Source organism: Styela clava, chromosome 4, assembly GCF_964204865.1.
Source record: "Styela clava chromosome 4, kaStyClav1.hap1.2, whole genome shotgun sequence".
In the NCBI taxonomy this organism is placed as follows: Eukaryota; Metazoa; Chordata; class Ascidiacea; order Stolidobranchia; family Styelidae; genus Styela; species Styela clava.
In genome coordinates, this window is record NC_135253.1 from 7,646,250 (window position 1) to 7,670,307 (window position 24,058).

Below are 24,058 nucleotides of genomic sequence, written 5' to 3' on the forward strand. Positions count from 1 at the left end.
TTTCAACCAGTAAAAAATAAATAAATATCAGAGGCACAAATTACAAGAAAATAGTACACAGTTTTACTCGGGTAGGGGAACCAAAAATGGTTATCGAGCAGCTACACCCGGTATTCATTGTGCAAAGTGCGTCTATCGAAGGCAACCGTGCGGCAAATTTTTCCATTACACCTCGAGTCTCATATGAAATAACGTGAAACGACCACAGCCTGAACCAGCAATCGGATTATTTGCACTAAATCTGCAAGAAATTCTGCTTCACGGCACTGTTTTAAATCGCTGCTCAAAAAACGCTGACTTTGTGGTTTGAAGATATTGTTAATCGTATATTCGGTAGATCATAATTTAACGCTCAAGATCGTACTGAAGTGAATTTTCTTTTTGCTTGGCAGAAAATTATTATTGACACAAAATCAGTACCCTATATATAAACTGATTATCAAATCATAGATTTCCTCACAGGCAAACAGAGCAAAGACGAGCTGCTTAGTTGGTTTACAACTTTACGGAGAGGCAAACTGACAGCTACGAAAACATGATTAATCCACTTAAACATGATTGCACAATACTGCTAACAAATAGCCACTCTGTTCCAACTTGTATTTCAATGTTTATATGATAGGACAATTACAAATATATAATATACGTGAAATATTAAAACCAGTTAGGTATATAAAACACAGTGATGTTACTTACAAGTGAACAGTTGAGAGATTTTTAAGAGGACGATTATATATACCCGGTGCAAATTCAAGTGCATACCATTGATTAATGAACTACATTTGGTAAGTGACAGGGTTACAGTAAATCTAATGTTTTAAATTGTGTCTATTTCGAACCTTCATGAAATAAAAAAATACACAAAAAATACGAAAGAAGGATATAATAAAACACAATTTGCCATGCAAATGATGTACCACTGTGCTTATTCTGAGCTGAGCGGAAAACTGTACTAGATTATTGAGTTGCAGAATACCGACAAAAGCAAAACATAATTATGCTATGAAAATAGACCATGATCAAGAAAAAACACCCAGAACATTTCAAATGTTTTAAAATATACTGATTAACTTTCACATGAAGTGGTGCAACGATTCAAAACTCAAATATATATGTAAGAAGTCTTGGGTACAAGCGGTCAAAAAAGTCTAATTACACAGCTGTGACAAAGGCTAATGGTAAAATGGTCTAATAGTTTAATAATAAGGTTGTGGGAAAGGAAAACATAGCCTTTTAATATTGTTACAAAATTACAGTGTGAAATTCTTAACCACGATCTCTGAAAGTTTTAACGACAACACACAAAAACATTATTCACAAAATGTTCCATTATCTTTCATTCCATATATCGTTCCATTGCCTTTGGGAGAAGGACTTTCATTTCCCTGCAAATTTCGACTTCCTTTTGTACTGTTACCTCACATTCCGGTTTACGATCAACATAGTCAACTATCCATGAATAATATTCCAAGGACTTTTTCAAGAAATTTAATTTTTCAGATCTTACAGGAGCAATTATTTTTGAATACAGTCTAGCGACGTGAAAATGTGCAATAATCGCAGGATGTTCAACATCTTCATCAAATGGAAAAGGAAATACTTTTTTAGTATTTCGTAGTGTGTCAAGAAATTTAGTGAAATATAATATACTGGACCTACACAATAGGTTTATCTTCTTGATAGCGTGGTGTGTTGGAGTCTGAGTCGACTCATTAGCAATTGCAATTTTTAAATCTAACATCGCACCATATATTTCCCCAATTTCAAACTGAAGTTGTCTGCATATTAAAAGAAAAAATTGAGGATTTATCTCATTCAAAACTTGAGTAAGAAGGTCTATCCGTCTTTTATGCATCTTGCATTTTCTCTCTTTCTCTGTCTCAAAGAAAATCAAGTGTTTATACAGAGCACTCATGTCTTGCGTCAGCTCAATATTATCTGTGACAAAACCATCCATAACAAAGAATTCAAGAGCAGAATCAACATATTTTTTCGCTATTAGGAACACTTGTCGACTTTCTTCAAAAGTGGTGACTGGTAAATGTCTCGCATTCTCTTCTACAGAATCAACTTCAAGAGGCATTCTGTCATGATCTTTGGGTACATCATTGTCATTTTCCTCATTTAATTGTAGTCGTAGTATAGCTTCTGCTTGTCTATTAACATCAAGTTCACACACATCATTATATAAGAGTTCCTTTGAGTAATCCAGAAGAGCGAGAAAGTACTTCACCCAACAACGAGCGATATCTGCTTTCTTCTGTGGTATTTCATTTCTCAGCATGATCGTCTCATTATCATCATCAGGTTTCGGCTCAGGTAGACCTTCCTGAGGTTTTGCTTCTTCCATAATGACATTGGCACAAGCCAAACAATGTTTTGCTTCACGATACATATTTTGACAAATGTAATATTGTGATAGGCCAGCAGAATTCACAGCCCATTCTTTTGGATCATACTCTTTTGATTCCAGTTGACGTCGTAAAGTTCTTTGACAATATGCAGCAGATAGATCATTTTCATCACTTTGTTTGTACATCTGTGCCAAGTAAAACAATGTATGAGTGAAAATCTTTTCAAATTTTGCATCACGTTGCATGTCAGTGAATTTCTCTTCCTTTGGACGCAAACTTTCATCAATAGCGAAAGGAGAAAGACCCACTTCATGCTTATATTTATTATAAAGACTTTCAACTTTTTTAAGGTTGAACATTGCCTCGTCTCGGCCTTGATAACGGCTAGCCCATACTATTCCAAGTTCAGAATATGCAATCATGGCAATGCTAACAGCCTCTGGTCTCATTAAAAGTTCATCGTCTTTCAGAAGAGCAATACACTTATCAAGACATTCTTCTCCAGCAGGTCTTTCCTCAGTGTGAGTGTAATTAAATCCTAGCTGATATTGTATCGCAGCTTCTAAAATTTTCATGGATGGGTCAGATTCATTTTCTTCTCGTTCTTTATGTATTCTATTCAATATTTCTTGCAGCTTTTCTCTTGCTTTGTATTTTGACTTGAAAGGATCATTTTCTGGATCTTTTAAACTTTCTTCATCAGTTAAAACTCGTACACTGTTATATGCATCGTATCCCTCCGACTCAAAATATTCAAGAAGTGTCTGGGGTAAACTGAATTCAAAATTCATATCCAACTTCCTTATATATCTGTATATTAAATAAATCTGAAATATAGTACTAATTCTTCTGTTAAAAAAAATGTATTTTAATGAGTAGGCCTATAGGCACAACGACTTTTGAATGGTTTGCTCTGCAGCATTTTCGCCACTTAACTAAGAAGAAAGTAGAAAAAAAAGATCAATATTCTCAGATTCTGGAAACAATGGGACCAGTGAATGTTTACAAAATGTACTATTACTGGGGTCTTGTGTAGTTTCGTACTTCAAGTACTTCTAGTGGGCGTAGCATAACGATTTTCGCATATGTCAATCCTAATCCCCATCTGACTATGGCATCCAGAAATTATGTCACTACGACATCACAATCACTTCCTTAATAGAGCTTGTCAGAGTATAGGGGGATCACCCACAATGGCATCTGCGCCGCCGCCAGTCATATCGGGATCGTTGCAACGCAAAAACAAGAGAAATAGCTTGCTAGATTTTAGGTGACTGTCTGTGTGCTTGAATGACAGTTTGTACAGTTTGAAGGGCCTTGTTATGTCACTTTGACGTAATTTTCGAATGACGCAGCGAAGTGTTGGTTAGGATTGACAAATGCAAAAACTGTAAAACTACGCCCACTAGAAGCATGCTACTTACGGTAGCTATATTTGACAACGAAGAAAGACTGAATTGTAATCTAATAAACGCTTTCGCAAAAAATTAGGAACCTGGCTACCTTAGATTCATTTTTCGCTTACTTAATCTTTTTTTAAACAATATTTTCTCGTCCAATTTATTGTATTTATTTAGTTTAAAGATTTTTCATCTGATTCCGTGGTAAAATTATATTTTAATCAGCCTTTTCAATTTTTATATATAGCTATAAGTGAATCATATATGCGCTTGGAAATTATATTCAATGTGTAAAAATATTCTGGTTGAAATTGCTGCTAGCTCCACAGTGGTGACGGAAGGTTCGAATCACAACTATGGTCATACATAGGCTTACCATACGTCACGGTTTAGCCAGGACAGTCCCGGTTTTAGCCTGTTTTTCCGCCGTCCCGACATATAATATAAAAATTCACAACATGAAATTCTCTCACATCCAATTATTAAAATGAATTAAGAACACTGAAGTGCATAATGAAATTTATTTAGGTTTTATCTTCAGAATTACCCAGTTCATTCACTACAGAAAAGCATATCTACCTATTTAAAATATGCACAAAGGGGCCATGAATAATTGTTCATTTATTTATCACTATTACGAGACGAATAAACATACATACATAAAAAAAAATTGGGAAAACAAGATCACACTTGAATAAATATAAAAAATACGACAATACGATGCATACCGGTACTATTTGCCGAAATTCCGGTACTCAAAATATACTTATATTTACCGTAGGCTATATTATACTGCATCGTATTCATCTCAACGAACTCGCGGAGTGAAGACTGAAGTAAATGGGTAATAAGAATTTTTATTACTCTAGCGCGACATCTCGCGGGGATGATAAATCGAATTTATCGAACATCGCAGTAGTCTCCATTCAGCCGTTTTCGTACTTATGCCTAGCACTGACGTGGCTGCCTGTTGAACAAGGTTTCTGCATTGGCATACTGGCTATCGGTGTCGTTTTTGTTTCACATTTCTGAGGTTTGGAAATCTATAAATTACAATATGGTAAGTGATTATTATGGAATATGAATCTATGATATGACCACCAGTTTTGGATTCAAATTATGGTCCGATCTAACTTAACCTGACTCCATATAACGTTACAGATATAGGCTAACGCAATCTGGCAATGTTCAATTGTTAATTAGTTGCTGTTACTGTGTTGAGATGGATTGCTTATATTTTTTTTTCAAAACAGTGTTAAGACTTAACTCCATGGCTATTATCTCATTCAGTCCTTCAAATTAATATAAAATCTTATTTCTATATATCAACTCCATTCTTCCGAAAACAAATACCTGGTTAACTAATCCCATACCCGACCTGGTAACCGAACGAGAGGCGGGTCTAGTATAGTTTAGTACCACAGGTACTTCCAGTGGGCGTAGCATAACGAATTTTGCATATGGTATTCCTAACCCCCACCTGACTATGCCATCCAAAAATTACGTCACTAGGATGTCACCATCACGTGATATGGCTTGCCAAAGTATAATTACAATCGCCCGAAATGGCATCTGCGCCGCCGATAATGAACTCGCTAACGCCGACGATCTCTCTCTTATGGTGATCGTTGTGAGGCAAAAACGAGAGAACTAGCTTGCCCGATTTCGGGTGATCGTCCGAGTGTTTTGGACGACCATCTCCATACTTTGGTGGGTCTCATTACGCCACTGTGACGTCCAAATGACGTAATTTTTTGGTGACGTAGTCAGGTGGGGGTTAGGATTAACGTATGCAAAAATTGTCGAGCCAGGCCATCTAGAAGTGCATGTGGTACTAAACTATACCAGACCCCGAGAGGCCGTGGTTGGCCATATGATTAAGTCGTCTTATCGGTTTTCCTCTCCCCCGGGATAAATATGTAAATCCTATCCTATATTCAACGTAGGCCTAAGGTCATACTGCCATAAAAATTATGTGTTTTCACTTTTTTTCCACTAACTGACCGAACTAAACTATATATAGATGCTCCTCATTTCAGAGACAGAGTATTTATTTAAATGAACCAATTACGTTGGAACATCTTTGAATCGGAGAACTAGGCCCTACTGAATGTACAAAGTTTACTATCTGACTATAACGTTGAGTCATGGATTGAATTATTTCAATTTTTTAGGTGCTGTTGGCAGCGGCGGTAATGACCAAAAATGGTCGAGCCATCATATCTCGGCAATTTGTAGAAATGACTCGATCAAGAATTGAAGGTCTTCTTGCGGCATTTCCTAAATTAATGAATACAGGTAGAACTTCAGTATTTACCTATTTTATTGATGCCTTATCACAGTGTCTAGTTCTATGATTCAATAAAGCATTTTCAACAACCAAAAAAATCATGATAATATTCTGTCATGTAACAATGTAAACATGCATGTGCATTCATCATATCTTGGGTCAAAAGCCTATTGATTTTGGATGATTTATGTCATATAATTAGCGAGTTATTAATTAATTAGTGATGGGACACGCGGTGTCACTATAGAGTATAAGTCTTTGGTCTCCGACCGATTCCTTGTTTATTCAATTACTAGTTCATTATGGCTTCTAATAACTGGCTAGCTGTTCCCAACTGGCACTGGACGAGAGGCGAAGGTTTGCCATATGATTGCATTGTCTCGTCGACTTTTCTCCTCCCAGGATATAATATGAAAATCTTACTTTTATCTACTTTCGAGGATAGAAATTTATCAATTTATCAATTTCTTCAGGCAAACAACACACATTTGTCGAAACAGAATCAGTGAGATATGTCTATCAACCTCTGGAGAAAATGTATATGTTGCTGATCACTACAAAGAATAGTAATATTTTAGAAGATCTGGAAACACTAAGATTGTTCTCAAGATTGGTATGTAAAGTTTGAGGTAGATTCTAATATCGGAAAGGATAGAACTTCTGCAAGCTCATTTCTAACACCAACACATAATGACAAATTTTTTTAAATCTATTCTATTTAGATTATATGTACAAAATACCTTTCATGTTTTCGTTAATTTCAATTTTACTTGTATCCTTGAAATTCAATTTGAAAATTATAGAGAAAATGAATTGAAATCAAGCCCCAAATTTATTTGTTTATTAGAGTCTGTGATCGTTAGTTGTGATCATACTTTACTCAACATCATGCTGAAATCATGTTTTCTAAAGATTTTATGCTTTGTTTTCACACCCTTTTTCCTTGTCTTAATTGGATTATTATAAATTGAATCATAATTAATAATTGTTATTCAAGATTCCAGAGTATTGTCGAATCCTGGATGAAAATGATGTTCAAGAACATGCTTTTGAATTGATCTTTGCATTTGATGAAGTTGTAGCTCTAGGATATCGTGAAAGTGTCAATCTTGCACAGATTCGAACATTTACTGAGATGGATTCTCATGAAGAGAAAGTGTTCAGGGCAGTTCGTAAGGTAAGATAAGCTGACTTGAACAAAAATCATTTATTTTTTGTGAATGTTGGTCTTGGCGAATGGTAAGTCAAGTTTCCACCACATTCGTTTTTTAAATTTAAATTTTATGTTCTGGTTAATAGTAATTTTGAGATACCAGCGTCTACTGAAATATTACGATGGCTATCTATTTCAGTTTGATATAAGGCAGTGGTTCTTAAACTGGGTTCAATCGAACCCCAGGGGTTCGATGAGTCAGTATCAGGGGTTCAGCGGAGAGGAAACACCTTTGTTATAGAATCCCCGGCCAAACGTTATCTGATTGTGCAATCGGCGCTGTTTTTAAAAAAGTGTCTGTTTTGTCTTTGTAAGTAATTTCGTTGTGTAAGCGTAGTTTTCTTTTGTTCAGAGTTAGTTGTGAAGTATTACTTGATTAAAGCCTTATTAGGTTTTTAATGAGTCTGCATATTAAGTGAGTCTACTACAACAATGATCAGCATTGTTTTATTTGAAAACATTATTTTGTAGGGTTATAGGGTAATTCTAGCTTAGCACCGGCAAAACTAAAGGATCACTTTCTGAAGATGCATGGCGATGGAAAATACAAGAACACAACGCTCGCTGAATTTAAAATGAAAAGAGCCAGATATGATGAAAAGGCTACTCTGCCTGTTTTCGGCTTTGTTCCCATCGACAAACCGATCCTCACAGCATCGTACGAAGTTGCATACCTGATTGCCAAACAAGGCAAACCAAACACCATTGGGGAAAAACTCGTAAAACCAGCTGCGTTGAAGATGGCGAATATCATGCTTGGAAAAGCAGCTGAAAATAAATTATCTCAAATTCCTCTTTCGAATGACACCATCAGCAAAAGAATTGATAAGATGAGCGATGACATTTTGGCTCAAATAATTTCAGACTTGATTTCGAGCCCGGCAAAATTTAGTCTCCGACTTGACGAGACCACCGACGTTGCCAGTCTAAGCCAGCTTGCTGTATTCTTGCGCTATGTGAAAGAAGACGTGATAAAGGAAGATTTTTTATTTTGTCAGCTAAGGCTATTGACGTTAAGAAACTTGTGGATCATTTCTTCATAAACAACGATCTTTCGTGGGATATGGTTTGTGCAATTTGTTCGGACGGAGCCCCAGCCATGTTAGGGCGAAAATATGGTTTTGGTGCGCTAGTGAAAGCCGATGCACCACACATAACTGTAACGCATTGTCTTCTGCACATGCATGCGTTAGAAACAAAAACCTTCTCTCCAAAATTGGCAGAAGTATTAACAATTGTGGTGGAATGTGTGAACTATGTGCAAAATAGTGTTTTGAAGCACCGCATATTCAAGGACCTGTGCAATGAAATGGGCTCTGAATTCGAGGTACTTCTGTACTATTCTAACGTTCGGTGGTTGTCCCGAGGAAAAGTGCTGAACCGTGTTTTCGCCTTGCGTGTGGAATTAGCCGTGTTTTTGCGAGAGCACCAACACTGTCATGCAGATTGTTTTGAAAATTCTGAGTTCATTCTCGTTTTGGCATACATGGCCAATATCTTCGGAGCTCTCAACCATCTCAACCAACAGATGCAGGGTGGTGGAGTCAACTTTATCGAAGCGGAAGAACATCTGAAGGCTTTTCAAAAAAAAATCGAACTGTGGAAACGACGAACAGAGAATGATAACTTTGCTAATTTTCCTCTGTTGGATGACTGTATAAGTGAGATCGAAGATGTGTTCGGAAATGGGAACATTTCCGTACACACAGAACTGAAACAGGCAATTTCCTTGCACCTAGATGAGCTCACAAAGTCTCTCGACGGATACTTCCCGAACAGAGAGTCATATCCAGCATGGGTAAGACAGCCGTTCACGTTTAGTGTTGATAAAGCAGATGTCAATGATAAATACCTTGATGAAATCATTGAACTTCAGCAGAGCCAGGTTCAACAGCAACTCTTCAGAACAACAACGCTCTCAAAGTTTTGGTGTCATCAAATCGTAGCTTACCCTCTTCTTGCTAAGATACTTATACCGTTTGTTACAACATATCTTTGCGAGAAGTCATTTTCTACGATGGTAGACATGAAAACTAAAAAAAGGAACAGACTTTGTTGCGAAAATGACATGAGAGCGGCACTTTACAAGGTCAAGCCACGCATTTCAAGAATTGTTTCTGAAATGCAACAGCATAAAACGCATTGATTTGTAGTAAATATTTATTGAGTTGTGTTTTTCTGTGGAATTCATGTTTTGTTCGTTTTCTTTCTTTGAATAATAAGATCTTATGTGCAACAGATGCATAGTTCACTTTAGGCTCAAGTTTGTTAACAAATATATTTTGAATTTAAATGAAGGGTTCGGTGAATGCCCGCATAAAACTTGCGCGGTTCGGTACCTCCAAAAGTTTAAGAACCACTGATATAAGGTATTTAAATATAAAATCAGCTTTTGATTTAGTCATACAGTTTGTTAAGGGCAGTTTCAATTCATTGTTTTTCATGTTCATTGTCTTATTCATTCATTTTAAAACAGACTCAAGAAGATGAAGCTAAGGCTGCTATGAGAAGAAAAGCAAAAGAACTTCAGCAACAAAGGAGAGATCAAGTACGAGGTGGACCAAGAGGTAAATTGCTTACTTTTTCCTGTTATTATTCATATTAATTTATTTTGGGAATAGGAAGAATATTTCAGTGACTCCTGTTTATTATTCTAAATGCATAAACAAATTCATCAGCAAATTCATATTAATTTTTACCAAAGTTTACCATATCTTCAATTTCAATCTTCCGCAAATATCATTCCATATCTTGCTTATCTTCATCACTCAATAATATTTTTTAATAGGATATGGCAGTGGTGGGGGAGGATACAGCAGTGGCAAATCTGACATGTCAAGCACTCAAATCATATCACCAGATCCTCCTAAACCTAAACCAGCACCAACAAGGTGAGATTCTATGTTGATTTTTTTATTCATATTGTAACAGGCGGATTTGAAATGAAAATCTGTATTTAGTGCTATCTTATAAGGCAGTGGTCGTCATACTGTGAGCCGATGGGTATTTTCTAGTAGGCCTCCAAATTTTAATTATTTCAGTGATGCACAAAAAAGTTCTATAGATCCAATCCAACAATATATATAAATTTTTTGCCAAATGTTTTTTTTTTTATATATATACAACGATATATATGTGATAATGCATTATGTTCTTTTCAACTAAGCAAATCAAATGTCTGCTAACAACTTTGTTATGTTGTTAAATCCAAAATTTCCTATGAAATTATTGGGCTTTGAAACCTTTCCATTTTAATATTTTGGCCTCACTTAAAAAACTTTGCCGATCACTTTATAGGACTTATGAGGCATTTGCAAAGGCAAACTAATTACAAAGTTTTACTTGTCACCCATGTGCCAGCCATGATATCAAATATTTTGAAAGTAAGGCGAATATTTGCTATTGGATTTGTATAAAGGCTTGTTATATATTATGTATTTCTAAATATGGTAAAGATTTCTATATGTAATATATGTTATGCTCACATAGCAGTTTGTGTGATTTCTTGTTATTCTACTGGTTTTGTTCATTGCAAATAGATATCTTATATATATAAGAATAAGAAAGAAATATGAAATATAAATTGAAGTACTAACTGTTTCTTTTTAATTTTGTAACGATTCTGTGTAAAATATTTATGTTGATAATATTCTATCAGAAATTAATATAAATCCGGTTAGTAATTTTCCTCATTTCTGATTTTAGTTGATCAAACTTATTACCAAGCTAACATTAATATCATGATTATGATAATATATTTTAAAATATAGGTGGCTATTCATATTTTTGCTATAATTTTTTCCACTTTTTACATCATTTGCAGGAGTACTGGTCGTGCAATGAAACTTGGTGCCAAATCTAAAGATATTGATTCGTTTGTCGATAAACTTAGATCAGAGGGAGAAGTTATCACAACTAATTCAAAGAAGAAAGCAGCTGATGTTGCAAAAACATCAGTTCCTGCTGCCCTCATTGAAAGGTGAAATAGCTTTTGGGATTAGTTTATTTAACATTATTAACATCATGTAAATAGGCTATGGTTTTCTGCGACACTTTAACGCCTCCATCAAGCAACAATTTTCCGCCCACTTCTGTCGGTGCTCCCGAAGTATGCGAACCAAGATGGCGGACATCGGAACGTAACATGGGTAACAGGTTAGGGTTAGGCGATAATTTTTTTCCAATTTTTCTTATTTCAGTCCTAATATTAGTTCGAAGACTAGTCAAGAGCCTCCCGTAGTATTTATACCTAAAATTATGGCCTAACCCTAACCCAGTACACATATTACATTCCGAGGTCCGCATACTTCGGGAGCCCCCTTCTGTCTAATCATTATCTTTCCGATAATTTTCAGATGTAAATTATACTTGTATGTTTCAAAATTGTTGCCTGCATGTTAGTGCAAATATCTTTTATAAATAGAACGTTCTAGAAAACTTGTACGAGGTAAATAGTACTGACATTATTATTTGAAATACCTATACTATACTAAAATATAGTAAAAATTGAATTTTCAAAATTATTACCTTAACTTGATAAATACTTGTAAAAGTGGCCACTGATGCATTGCAAAGTTTTGTTTTCAAAAACTAACTTTTTCAATTTGTTTGACTACAAAATTTATGGCTCCCTAGTCTGAGTGGTGTGGCTCTCGGGTTTGACACTCAATAAATCATTAAATCCTAAGATAGATTTTACTCAATTGATTCCATGTTTTTTAATTTAATTAATACTGGACCGTTACTCTCAATTTGGGAACTTCTGTTCTTTAGTGTGCATGTCAGAGTTGAAGAAAGACTGAACGTATCGGCAGATCGTGATGGTGGATTGCAACAAATGCAATTACAGGGTCTATGTACTCTTCATATTACTGATGAAAAATACGGTTTCATCTTGCTCAATATTGAAAATAATGATGACACTGGATGCCAGTTACAGGTGAGGATTAACCTCTCAATTATGAGTGAAAATTTGATTACAGATATCGCAAAGGTTCATTATAAATGAATGTACACTGATACTGATTTAAAAACTTTAATAAGCTGATTTTGTTAGGGCAATCACAGTTATACTCGTTCTACCTCATCTAAAGTCTGAAAAAATTGAGTAGGATGTATCAGACTAGAAATATTGTAGTAATTTCAAACCTGTGTGGTTATTCACAGGTACCCCAAAAGTGTTGTGTCCCTCACTTGTCCTATTTTCTTACTTTTACCATTTGACCCAAAGGCCACAATATACAGGGTGTGCATAAAGTCCCTTACAATTTCAAATTTGTTTTGAAGTCCGCTCTCAATATATTTTGCAATTTTAAAAAATTCCAAGACTTTAAGGACACCCTATATATTAGCTCAGGACTGTCAGACAAGTTTGGCAAAGTGGGTGCAAGATTTTTAGACATTGTATATGTCTCCATTTTAGAGCAATAATGCGGAAAGACTTGAATAAAATTGCAAATTTTCTCCAAAATGTTATAATGATTTCATTCTAGACTCATCCAAATGTAGACAAAAAGGCATTCCAGTCTAACGGGGTGATAGGTTTAAAGAATTCAAGTAAATCATTCCCAATGAAGCAAGATGTCGGTGTACTGAAATGGAGACTTCAGACAACAGATGAAAGTTTGATGCCATTAGCAAGTAAGTTTGTTCGTCTGATAATCATTTAAAATATTTCTGCTATTTGTATCAGTAGCTTATAAAATACTGCAATATTTCTGCAGACTTCTATTGAAATCAGTGCAATTCTGAAGCAATACCATTTTTGATTTCCTGATTTTTTCCAGACAAAATTTAACTAGTATTTGTTTTCTGTGCCTCCTCACTTCACCCTGAAATGCCTTATGTACTTCCTTTTGTTTTCTGTACGTACAAAGTCTATTTTCTGTATGATGGAAAAATAAACTTCTGATTACTGTTAATATAACCCTTTGAACCACTCATTAAAACCTGTTATGCCTGTGAATACCATATGCAGTTTTACCAATATCTTGTTCTACCTTCATTATATTTCTCCATCTATTGTAGTTACTAGTTAGTTGCCAGAAACATAATATGATTATTACTTGATTCCTGCAATTCATAGCTTACTGATCCTTTTTATTAATGGTAGTATTGGTTTGTGTTCAACTTTTAAATTTTCTTTAGTTAACTGTTGGCCAAATGAATCTGGCGATGGTGGATGTGATGTTAATATTGAATATGAATTACAATCAGAAGATTTAGAACTTGCAGATGTTTCTGTGTCAATACCTGTGCCTTCTGGTGTCGGGGCACCTAATGTGGCTGAAGCTGATGGAGAATATAAACACGACTCAAGGAAAAATGTTTTGGAATGGTATGTTGTGCGAGATTTTATCACATATAATAATGTTATAATCTTATTTTTCAGTCTGATTTCATTTTCTAATATGTTTAGTTGTGCATTAATAATAGTCTCATGGATAAAATTTAGGCCCTGATCTAAATCTGAATTGGTGCTGAAAATCTTAGAGCTGTCCGACAAAATGATGATTGCCGAAGTTAGAATATCATGATGCCTATTAATTAAGTGTTCCAGGAGTTAACTGATTCTTGACCTGCAAATCTTATATAGGGGGGGGTGGGGCTATTTGAGTAGTTTTTGACATTTGAACCGATGTAAAATCTGAGTGAAATTGATTCTCCGTGAAATTATGGTTTCATTGTAACATTCTGACCGTGTACTTCATTGCATAACAGTTTGAGTCTTATTCAATGTATTCAAGTCACCTTAAAATGCGATTTTTTTTTGGAAGTCAGTATACTCAATTTACCTCATTTTTCGAGGATAATTGAGTATACTGACATCTACCAGTTAAATCAAATCTAAGAAAGCCCTAGAACCAAATCAAAGACCTTCATGAGAAACTTGGGTACATATAGTTTATTTTAAAAAATAGTAATTACAAAAACCTTGGAACATAATTATCTGACATCACTTTAAACTTGGTATGATAGATCGCGATTATGGTTTCCATAAACTTTTTACCACAAATAGGCTTTTAGTTTAAATACGAGTTCACTATGGAATAGAAATGGGTGGTTTGACTTGGCCAACAACTTCCTTGATAGAGATACTTTTTATGTTCCTATTTTGGGTTAAATCTAACACAAAATCTTTGAGCTCTTTCATACACTGGTATCATACAAAGTTCATTTTATATACATTGGTGAGGACAACTTGGCCAAGGAATTCCCTTTCCCCGTATTTCAACCAGCCAGTCAAGGTCTTGATTTCATTAATGTCAGAATATGCTACTTATAGTTAGTCCTCTGTTATAATCAGCTCTACAATGTGAGAATTCTGTTTCATATTCTGTCTCATCGTCAATAAAGCCCAATCTAATTCTGACTCTGTTACTGCTTTTCTGAACTAATATTATGATCTTTCTCTTTGCTGCTTTTCTTTTTTCTACCAATCATATCCGTTTAAGTCTATCCTATCAGTATAATGGTATATACTTTCAACTGACGATATATAGTTTTCGCCTGAATTCTTTTTCTGGGGCTGCTGTTTTTTTATTATTACTACATGTTTTCGGAGATGACAGTGAGTGTGATTACGTCAACTAAAGCCTTTGTAAATGCACTAAGCTTAATGGTGGAGTAGGACTCTGTGCTTGGCTTGTCCACAGCTTTCTTTTTTACTATTTTTTTTTAGTTACAAGAAAAGAACTGCTTTCTCAAAATCCTACGATTGCCCATTGTGGATTTACACTCATATTCATGAAAAATAGAATCCTATATTGAAAGATGGACATGATAAAGGCTACAAAAAAGTGTTAGGGCTCAAAATAGTCACACAGAACCTCATAATCCTGTGTTATAGCAGTGGGAGAGGCCATTTATGCATATACCCAATTTACGCCACGGTAAATTTCCGACAGACTCAATTTACCTCGATTTTTTCAAACATCAATGAAACAAAAAGTCAATGAGTTACAGAAAAATTATCTACTGGGGCAAAGAGAGTCTTTACTAAGGTACTAAAAGGCATCACAGAAAGTTTAAAATATACTATCAGAAAAGTGTCACGTGAAAGTTTCCAAAACAATTTTTTTCGTGAACAAAAAAAATTTCACATACAAACATCTAAAACAATTTTATCATTAGTAGGCAAGTGAGTTATACGCAATGAAATGGAAGCATAGGATATGAACTATTGTTGCTACAAAGTACAAACCATTCACTCAACATACAAAAAAGTTAGCGAGGTTTTTATACCTTGTACTCAATTAACCCCATATGCTCAATATACCCCCCCTCCCCCCCTATTGTGTTTTAAAAGCTGCTACCCACTCTAAACAATTTGAACAATCCACGAAAAAATTGTTTTTGATTTTTTTGATTTGTCAATTAATAAACAAAATGCGGGTTTGACCTGAAGCTAGGCTAGGTATATTCACGAAATTTGAAATGGATGAAGTTTGCTGAAAATGCCATTCAAATGAGGTCAAACTGTCCAGTTGAATATACTTTTTTTTGTAGAATTTAGCATATTTTTTGCATTAAAAAATATGAGTTATCTTCATGGAATATATCAAATTATGGGAAATTATATGTGAACAAATTTTACAATTTCACAAAGTATCAGATACAGACATCCCAGTCGAGATCAATTATGCTCTCACATTTCCTTCTACTGTAAAACTCTTAGAGATTCCATAATTTGAGTCAGAAATATAAGTTAGTATGTAAAAGTATATCTGAAATTTTGTTGTTTTGCAGGACACTGCCAGTCATCGATAAATCTAATAAGTCTGGATCTATGGAATTCAGTATTCCGGGTTGTGCTGATGATTTCTTTCCAATATCTGTTTCATTCCATTCAGCGAAAACAACTTACACTGATATTAAGGTAAGTAATTCATTTTTTCAATATTATAGAAATAATAGCATAGGTATAGGACATCACAGTTTGGCAGTTGTTAGCTCACTTCTCATTTGCATGAATTTATATATCCTATGAAGTACTCGTGGAATGCAGTTTTGCTATGGTTTTTGCTTGATTTCATAAGACATGGCAAGACCAAAAACTTCTTGTATTGGTGTCTATCGATAGCTTTGGTTAAATTGGAACTGTGTGATTTTCAATTATCATTACTGTGGCCACACAGTAAGACTTCTTGAAATAGAAAGTCTCTTTTGTGAGCGGAATGCTTTTTGTTGAAATATGCTAGTATATCATGAATTTTTTGTTTTCAGGTAACCGGTGTGGAACACGTTCAAGGTGGTGCATCTGTCAAATTTTCTATGGAAACCGCACTCTTAGTTGACAAGTATGAGATAGTATGATGTTGATTTGAAACATATCAGGCAAAACTTTTGTCTCACCCATGGTGTCGCATTCGAAACATCATTAAGAACTTGAAGAATCATTGATTTCCTGTACAGATATAACTCTATATTTCTATTGCTTCAAGTCACCAATTTGAAGTAAATTTTTTAGGGCCATATGTCTCCGATAGTTGTGGCAGTTACAATTTCATCGGGGTAGATTTTTTTTTCAAATATTGTACAATTTTTTTCATTTTACTGTCGTTGCACCAGCAATATGCTGATGCGATCAACTATTATCTTAGAAATGGTCGGTAAACAACCTTCGAACATTAGGATCATTCAATTTTCCTATTATCTATTTAAGTAAAAATGTTACTATGAGCTTTACCGTTACGCATGATCAGGAGGAGTTTTTTAATAAGATAGTCACTTTGATGCATTTCCTTCATTAAACGTTGTATTGAGGAACTCAAAATTAGCCCTCACGTCTCTACGAATCTGATCAATCAGGAAAGCAATGAAAAACCGACAATACAAACATACATTAATATCACGAGAAGAAAGGGCGGTAAATTGTCGTTAGGGATATAAAACCATTCCTCTGAAAATGTTCAAAAATATTTAGTCCAAAGGGTATCTGTTTTTGTATGTTGTGTTGCTCACTTAACTGCTGCAATATAAAATCTATAGATATAACGAAATCTGTAAAGTTTTGTTTTCTGCGGAGGAGTAGTGATTTAGGTCTTCCTGCATGATCATTTTATCCTATGTTTACATCAGTGGTTCTCGAACTTTTTTTGCTTGCATCGCACTAAGCAAATAAAAATAATTTTGCAGCACACTTGAAAAATGAAGTTAGCCTTAAACAAATTTATCCATCAAATGTTAATGCGATGTGTAAGCTTTGAGAAACGAAGTTTTGTTGCTTCCAATTTTAGTCAGAGCAGAGAATTCATGTTCACAGAGACATGGAGATGCAAATGACTAGATTATTTTAATGGCTTTTGCACCGATGATTGAATAAAATTCATAAGCAGAACCAGGGGTGGTACTCCTGTAGTATGCGAACCAAGATTGCTGACACCAGAAGGTAGTAGGTGTACCAGGTTAGGGTTAAGCCATAATTTTATTCCAATTTTTCTTATTTTAGTTCTATTACGAGTCCGGGGACTAGCCAAGTGACTCTCTTTGTATCTGTACCAGAAATTGTGGCCTAACCCTAACCTGGTACACATACAACGTTCCGGTTTCGACCATCTTGGTATGCATACTATGGGGATAATAACCCATAACATTAACCGAATACATTCTAAAAAGAAAATTTCGAATCATTCTAAAATCTCCCACATATTTTATTCACTTTTCTAAAATCATGGACATAGTAATTAGGCTTGATAATATTAACATTTATCACAGCTATAAATGGAATGTGTGGTAATATTGAAACGAGAATATCGGTCGGAGACCGAAGACTTATCGATCGAAACTGCGGTTTCGATTCATTACTCTATAGCAGCGTTTCCCAACCTTTTTTGGTCGCGGACTATTTTCTCACCGGCGAAAACCTTTGCGGACTCAACGTGCGTTTATTGCAGCTGTACTCTGTGTGAAGAAGTAATAAAACCAAACACAACAGAATTTTAACGAATTTCAAAATCGAAATTCGCCGCAATTACGCGTTTGCAATATTCAATCCATGACAACGACGAGAATTTAAAATGTCTTTCTATTTTAATTTAATTGTGTTCGTAGTCACTCGCGGTTGCGTCGACTTATGACAAGATGAAAGCATTTCTTCTTTAAAATGCCAAGGCAAGGTAGCACCCGAATTTGCAATGTCTTAAAACGCGTTTTTAATCGGCCGCGGGCCATCATAGAACAAAACCTATGATGTTCTCCGTTCTTCTCTTTTTAGTATTTTGTATTGCGCTTTTAAATTTAGAAAATTTAGGTCGCCACTATTGACAACTACAAAGAAAAAAATTATTTCTCGTTGTTCGAGCTCGCGAGAAACACCGCTTAGCGCTTAGGTATCTATCCACGAGTGTGCCGACTCGTGTTTTCGTCGGATATTCGCAAGTGAGTTGTGAAAACCAATCATTGATTAAGCGACGCGCAACAGCGCAAGTGACCTGTTCCGTCACCTGTTACCAAATTTTCGAATAGTACAGTAAATTGCTATTCTAATAGTTGAATATTCGAATATATGCCCAGCTCTACTCAGTATCCAGTAAATATTGACTCGATTAATGTTATGTGAATAAACTTGATTTTTATGTCTTATATAAATTCTCACGTAAGTCGTAACTTGGCTGATGGTTAAATGTCACAAAAGCGTTTGCGGCCCTTGGTGAATTTCTGGCTCGTTGCGGACTCATCCAAACGCTCCGCGGACTCATTTGAGACCGCGGACTCGGGTTAGGAAACACTGCTCTATAGTGACACTGCGAGTCCCATCACTAATTAATTAATAACTCGCTAATAATACGACATAATTCATCCAAAATCAATGGGCTTCTGGTCCGAGATATGATGAATGCACATCACATCACATGAATGCACATCAAATTTTGAGCAGATTCAACCTCGCTTTCGTGAGATATCGCGTGCATCTAACATACAGACAAATACCTATCAACATACTTATCGATCTTAATCCAATCGGCAAAAGCGACAATTTTTAACGATAAGAAAGTGTATTTAAAACCGGTTCAAGTCCAGGGATTAATAAATATAGACATAGTTTATTTTGAAACCTCTTTCAAAAGGAAAGGCAATATTTACCCAGATAAATACAATGACATATTAACAGAAACTTCGGGAAAGCAGACAAAACCTAAAATAAGGTTTAAAACGTTACTATGAAGAAAGGAAAGTTAATGCAAAGATAAGGACATGCGTCGCTCACTCATAGATATATATGCTGCTAGACTTCTACTGCTTGAACATATATGCAACACGCCGCGGTTTCTTGGAAGCAAAATGCTCAATAACGCGCTGATTAAAGTCATGCATCCCAGAAATAACGTCTCTGTGAATGGATAAAACAGCCAAGGAATTTAATCTATCTTGCTTCATTGTGTTTCTGAGATACGTTTTAATACGCTTCATCGTGCTGAATGTTCGCTCTGCGTCGGCGGAAGAAATAGGCGTCGTCAAAATGATGTCCAGAAATTTTGCAGACGCCGCAAAGGTAATTACTAGAGTGTTATCTATGAGGAACCCATAGAGCGCGCAAGTTGATGTGATGTTCAAAAAAGTTTGATTGGTGTATATACATCGCAATTCATTTTCCAATTTACCCACGTTTATCATGGGGTAAAATTTGGAGACAGTAGCCAACAAATGGATGGGAAATTGACGTGCAAATTTTGAAACATTTTTGGGGTTCATCAAAGAGAACGCGGCAAGGTGTTCAGTGCGCAGACGATCGCCTATTTGATTCACCAGAATGTCACAGCATTCCTTTGCAGACAAAATCCAACGCTGCGTTGTTTGCCCGCAGCGTAAAGAAGCACTCCACGTGTCGTCGTATTTTATTGTTTCCCGGATACGAGATAGAGCATCGCAGAAGTCTGAAATACACGACTGCACAGACGCTCCATCCATTAGCCTTGACTGCAATGCGCCGTATAATACATCCACGTGATACCATCTTCTAGCAGACGCTTTAGACCTGCCGCCTCCCTCACAGAGCGTTCGTCCCAACCGGAGAGCTCTGAATGCCATTGAAACACTCAATGAGCTCAGACCTAATTTCGGACACGCCCTGCACCACGCTTGATTGGAAGTTCCAACGTGTTGGTGCACAAGCTGGGAGACGGCGGCTACATATCTGGCGAAGGAGGTCAGAGCGCTTCGGCGAAACGGAAAAAAATGAAGAAAACCCCGAAACATTTGCAAAAAATATACGGACGAGAGGGGTATCAAGACACATATTTTTAATAACGAGGTTAAATTGGTGTGCATAACAATGTAAAAAATGCGCATGAGGAAAATCTTCTTTTATATAAACTTGAACACCATGTTTCGACCCACTCATGACTGCCGCGCCGTCATAAGTTTGAGCTATCAATTTTGACTTCGCGTTGTAAGGCTGTAACACTTCTTTCAGTACAGCCGATATCCCGCAAGCCGTGCGATCAACGATTGGTACAAAGCTGTGAAATCTCTCGGTAGGTTTACCATCTTTCACCATCTTATCATCTTTCTGTGAGGAATTGTGGATAGATCTTAAAATCAATTCAAATGTCACATTTACGATTGGAGTAATTTATAAACATCCCAGAAAAGATATTCCCAAATTTACCGAAAAATTATCAATCACTTTAGAAAAATTAAATATAGAAAAGAAACTATTCATCATATTAGGAGATTTAAATATAAATTTATTAGGTCCAACAACAGATTTGGCCACCATGAAGTATATTGATATGCTTTTAGCTAATTTGTCATTGCCTTTGATTACATCACCAACTAGAGTAACTCGTTCATCTAGTACACTAATTGATAATATCTTCACAAATGCAATAAAATATAACTTGGCAAGCTTTATTATTCTTAGTGACATCAGTGACCATTATCCACAATTCTGCACAGTCTCTTTTCCAAATTACCAGGGGGGTCAAGATCGAGATCATATATTTAAACGAAATATGAAAAATTTTTCTGTTGACACGTATAGATCTGATCTAGAATCATCCCTGAGTCCTATCACAAATTGTCAAATCACATGTGATAACTTAAACACTTTATTTGAAATATTCACAGAAACAATTCAAACAACTATTGAAGCACACGCACCCATGAAACCATTAAGTCGGCACGAATCGAAACTTCTAGCCAAACCGTGGCTCACGAAAGGTATTCATGTCTCCATTAGGAAAAAACGTAAAATGTATAAAACGCACTTTAAAAATGGTAGCAATACCCAACATAATTTATACAAAGTTTATAACAATTTACTTAAAATCGTAATAAGTAACGCAAAAAAATCGTATTACTTCAGAAAATTCAAACACATTTGTGGTGACATCAAATCCACCTGGAAATTGATTGGTCATTTAGCTAATATCAGACAAGAAAAAAAATGTTCAATCAAAGAGCTAAAAATTGACAATGGAACTAAAGTATGTGATCCAATTTGTATTGCCAATTACCTTAACAATTATTTCACCACCATAGGCCCAAAACTGTCTGAAAATATTCCCCATTCTAATGATTCTTTTTTGAATAATCTCAAGAATCCAATGAAAGATTCCTTGTTTCTTAGACCAACGACAATCAGTGAAGTATTTACCACCATAGCAAGTCTTCCTGATGGCAAAGCAGTGGGGTATGACAATATACCTGCCAAATTTTTAAAATACGCCGCTGATATAGTGTCTCCCATGCTGTGTAAGTTGTTTAATGCCTCCCTAGACCATGGTATTTTTCCCAATTGTTTGAAAATTGCTAAAGTCACACCAGTGTTCAAAGCTGGAGACAAAGAATGTGCAACCAACTATCGCCCCATTTCAGTTCTTTCGACTATGACCATAACATTCGAAAAACTTTTGCATACCAGACTAACACAATTTATAGATCGAAATAGCATTATTAATAAGTCACAGTTTGGTTTCCAAAAGAAGCACTCTACTAATCATGCAATACTAGATATGGTAACTTACTTTTATGATAAATTAGAGAAAAGGGAATATATCAGTGCAATATTTCTCGACCTAAAAAAGGCATTCGACACTGTCGACCATCACATATTAGTTAGAAAGCTGAGCCACTATGGCATTCGCGGTCATGCATCAAAATTCTTGCAGAGCTATTTATATTCGCGTCAACAATATGTCAAAATAGGATCAAATTGCTCCGAACTTGCGACTGTACAATGCGGAATTCCCCAGGGCACAATAATTGGCCCATTATTGTTCGTATTATTCGTCAACGATCTTCCTCATGCCACCAGATTATTGGTCAAACTCTTCGCTGACGATACCGGGTTATTTGGAAGTTCAGTCTCGCCAAATGACTTGCAAATACACATGAACTCTGAAATGCAAAAAATTGCAACGTGGATGACTAGTAACAAACTAACTATAAATATTGAAAAATCCAAATCACTTCTAATTAATCCCAAAAAAAATGAAAGAAGTGTGCATTTGATTAAAATTACTATTAATGGTATATTACTTGAGAATGTGAACTCATACAAATACTTGGGTATACACATTGATAACCAGTTAAAATGGGTAGCTCATATTAACTACATTGCTGGCAAGCTTGCTAGAACAGCAGGTATATTATTCAAACTTAAAAAGTTTCTCACCTCATCAGCTATGCGATTAGTTTATTTTTCTCTCTTTCAATCATATCTTCAATATGGTATCGTAGCTTGGGGAAACGCATCTTCCACACTCCTTCACAGATTAGAGGTACTGCAAAATAAATCAATCCGAGCAATAGGCAATGCACCTTTACGATCCAGACTTGACCCATTGTATCACAGGTTAAAAATAATGAAACTTTGCCATGTCCATAAATTTGAGATATTGAAACTTATGCACCAGTACTTTGACGGCAAACTTCCAACCGCATTCGTAGGATATTTCACCAAGCAGACTAATGTTCATTCGTATTACACAAGATCTGCTTCACAAGCTTCCTTTCATGTACCGAGATACACGTCATGTAGAACGCAGAATTCCATCAAATACGTGGGTGTAAAGTTATGGAATAATATATCAGGTGAAATGAGATCACTATCCTATCATGGTTTTAAAAGGGAACTAAAAAAGAAATACATTGATGACTACCTTTCTTTGAATTGATCACCAAAAAATCACCTACCGGTACCTATACCTGTATACGGTACGGTACTGCGCTTCTTTGCAACTGACACGAGTACTTGATTAAGTCTATATTATTAAGCCATGTCATCGGCTTACCTGTCCGCTGGGTTAAATATTCGAATCCTGTCCCTTTACTCTGTCGCAACCAAATTGACTATAAAGTGTTATAGTCACTTTGGTCGCAACGTATCAATAACGTACCGTCATTCTACTCTGCCAAACAAAGCGCAGCTCTGCGAACGAATCAGATGTGCGTGGAGTCGTAATTTTTGAAAACCAAATTTTGGTTAAAGACCTTGCGTACATCATGTCAGGGGATACTGAAAGATTCAGACTAAAGGGAATTATAGTTAATCGTTATATTTTTTTTACTCCACATCGATATATAACATATTTTATGTCTTTTCGTGCAACCGTTTAATTCATACAGTGTATTTCATCTTTTATGAATTTGGTCACTGATTTAAATAATAAAAAAACATGCTCGTAACCAGGATGTTATGTTTTTTTTAATTTTAAATACTTATGATGGATATTTGGTATTTTTTGTTTTTTGAAAATGTTCTTTTTTTCTTCAAAATATTTATTTTGAAATGTTTTGGTGTTTCATTAACTTTTTAAGCTATTAACCTGAATCAACAAGCGTTTTAGGTGTCGCT

The 24,058-nt window shown here is 35.5% G+C and overlaps 2 protein-coding genes and 1 long non-coding RNA gene across 3 annotated transcripts; 1 reads left to right on the plus strand and 2 right to left on the minus strand.

Annotated features, from left to right (window-relative positions):
- Positions 1-581: 581 nt before the first annotated feature.
- On the minus strand, positions 582-4,588 carry LOC120326779 (KIF-binding protein-like). Its single transcript, XM_039393126.2, has 2 exons — positions 4,531-4,588; positions 582-3,203 (listed from the first exon to the last, which is right to left on the minus strand). The coding sequence occupies exon 2, from the start codon at positions 3,143-3,145 to the stop codon at positions 1,337-1,339; it is 1,809 nt and encodes a 602-aa protein (XP_039249060.2). The 5' UTR covers positions 3,146-3,203; positions 4,531-4,588; the 3' UTR covers positions 582-1,336.
- A 79-nt stretch (positions 4,589-4,667) lies between these two features.
- Positions 4,668-17,258, plus strand: LOC120326783 (coatomer subunit delta-like). The gene is made up of 12 exons (XM_039393129.2): positions 4,668-4,814; positions 5,929-6,052; positions 6,518-6,657; positions 7,042-7,221; positions 9,734-9,824; positions 10,046-10,148; positions 11,081-11,236; positions 12,031-12,196; positions 12,750-12,897; positions 13,405-13,594; positions 16,006-16,135; positions 16,483-17,258. The coding sequence occupies exons 1-12, from the start codon at positions 4,812-4,814 to the stop codon at positions 16,570-16,572; spliced, it is 1,521 nt and encodes a 506-aa protein (XP_039249063.1). The 5' UTR covers positions 4,668-4,811; the 3' UTR covers positions 16,573-17,258.
- A 4,037-nt stretch (positions 17,259-21,295) lies between these two features.
- LOC120327487 (uncharacterized) lies at positions 21,296-23,484 on the minus strand. The gene is made up of 2 exons (XR_005567578.2): positions 22,877-23,484; positions 21,296-22,599 (listed from the first exon to the last, which is right to left on the minus strand). It is a non-coding gene; the product is annotated as an uncharacterized LOC120327487 (long non-coding RNA).
- Between the last annotated feature and the right edge of the window lie 574 nt (positions 23,485-24,058).

Bases quoted from the DNA above. Each gene is read 5' to 3' on its own strand.
- LOC120326779 (XM_039393126.2), bottom strand. From the start codon at position 3,145: ATGAATTTTGAATTCAGTTTACCCCAGACACTTCTTGAATATTTTGAG.
- LOC120326783 (XM_039393129.2), top strand. The intron at 7,222-9,733 runs GTAAGATAAGCT...ATTTTAAAACAG, and splicing joins TGTTCAGGGCAGTTCGTAAG to ACTCAAGAAGATGAAGCTAA. The intron at 16,136-16,482 runs GTAAGTAATTCA...TTTTGTTTTCAG, and splicing joins CAACTTACACTGATATTAAG to GTAACCGGTGTGGAACACGT.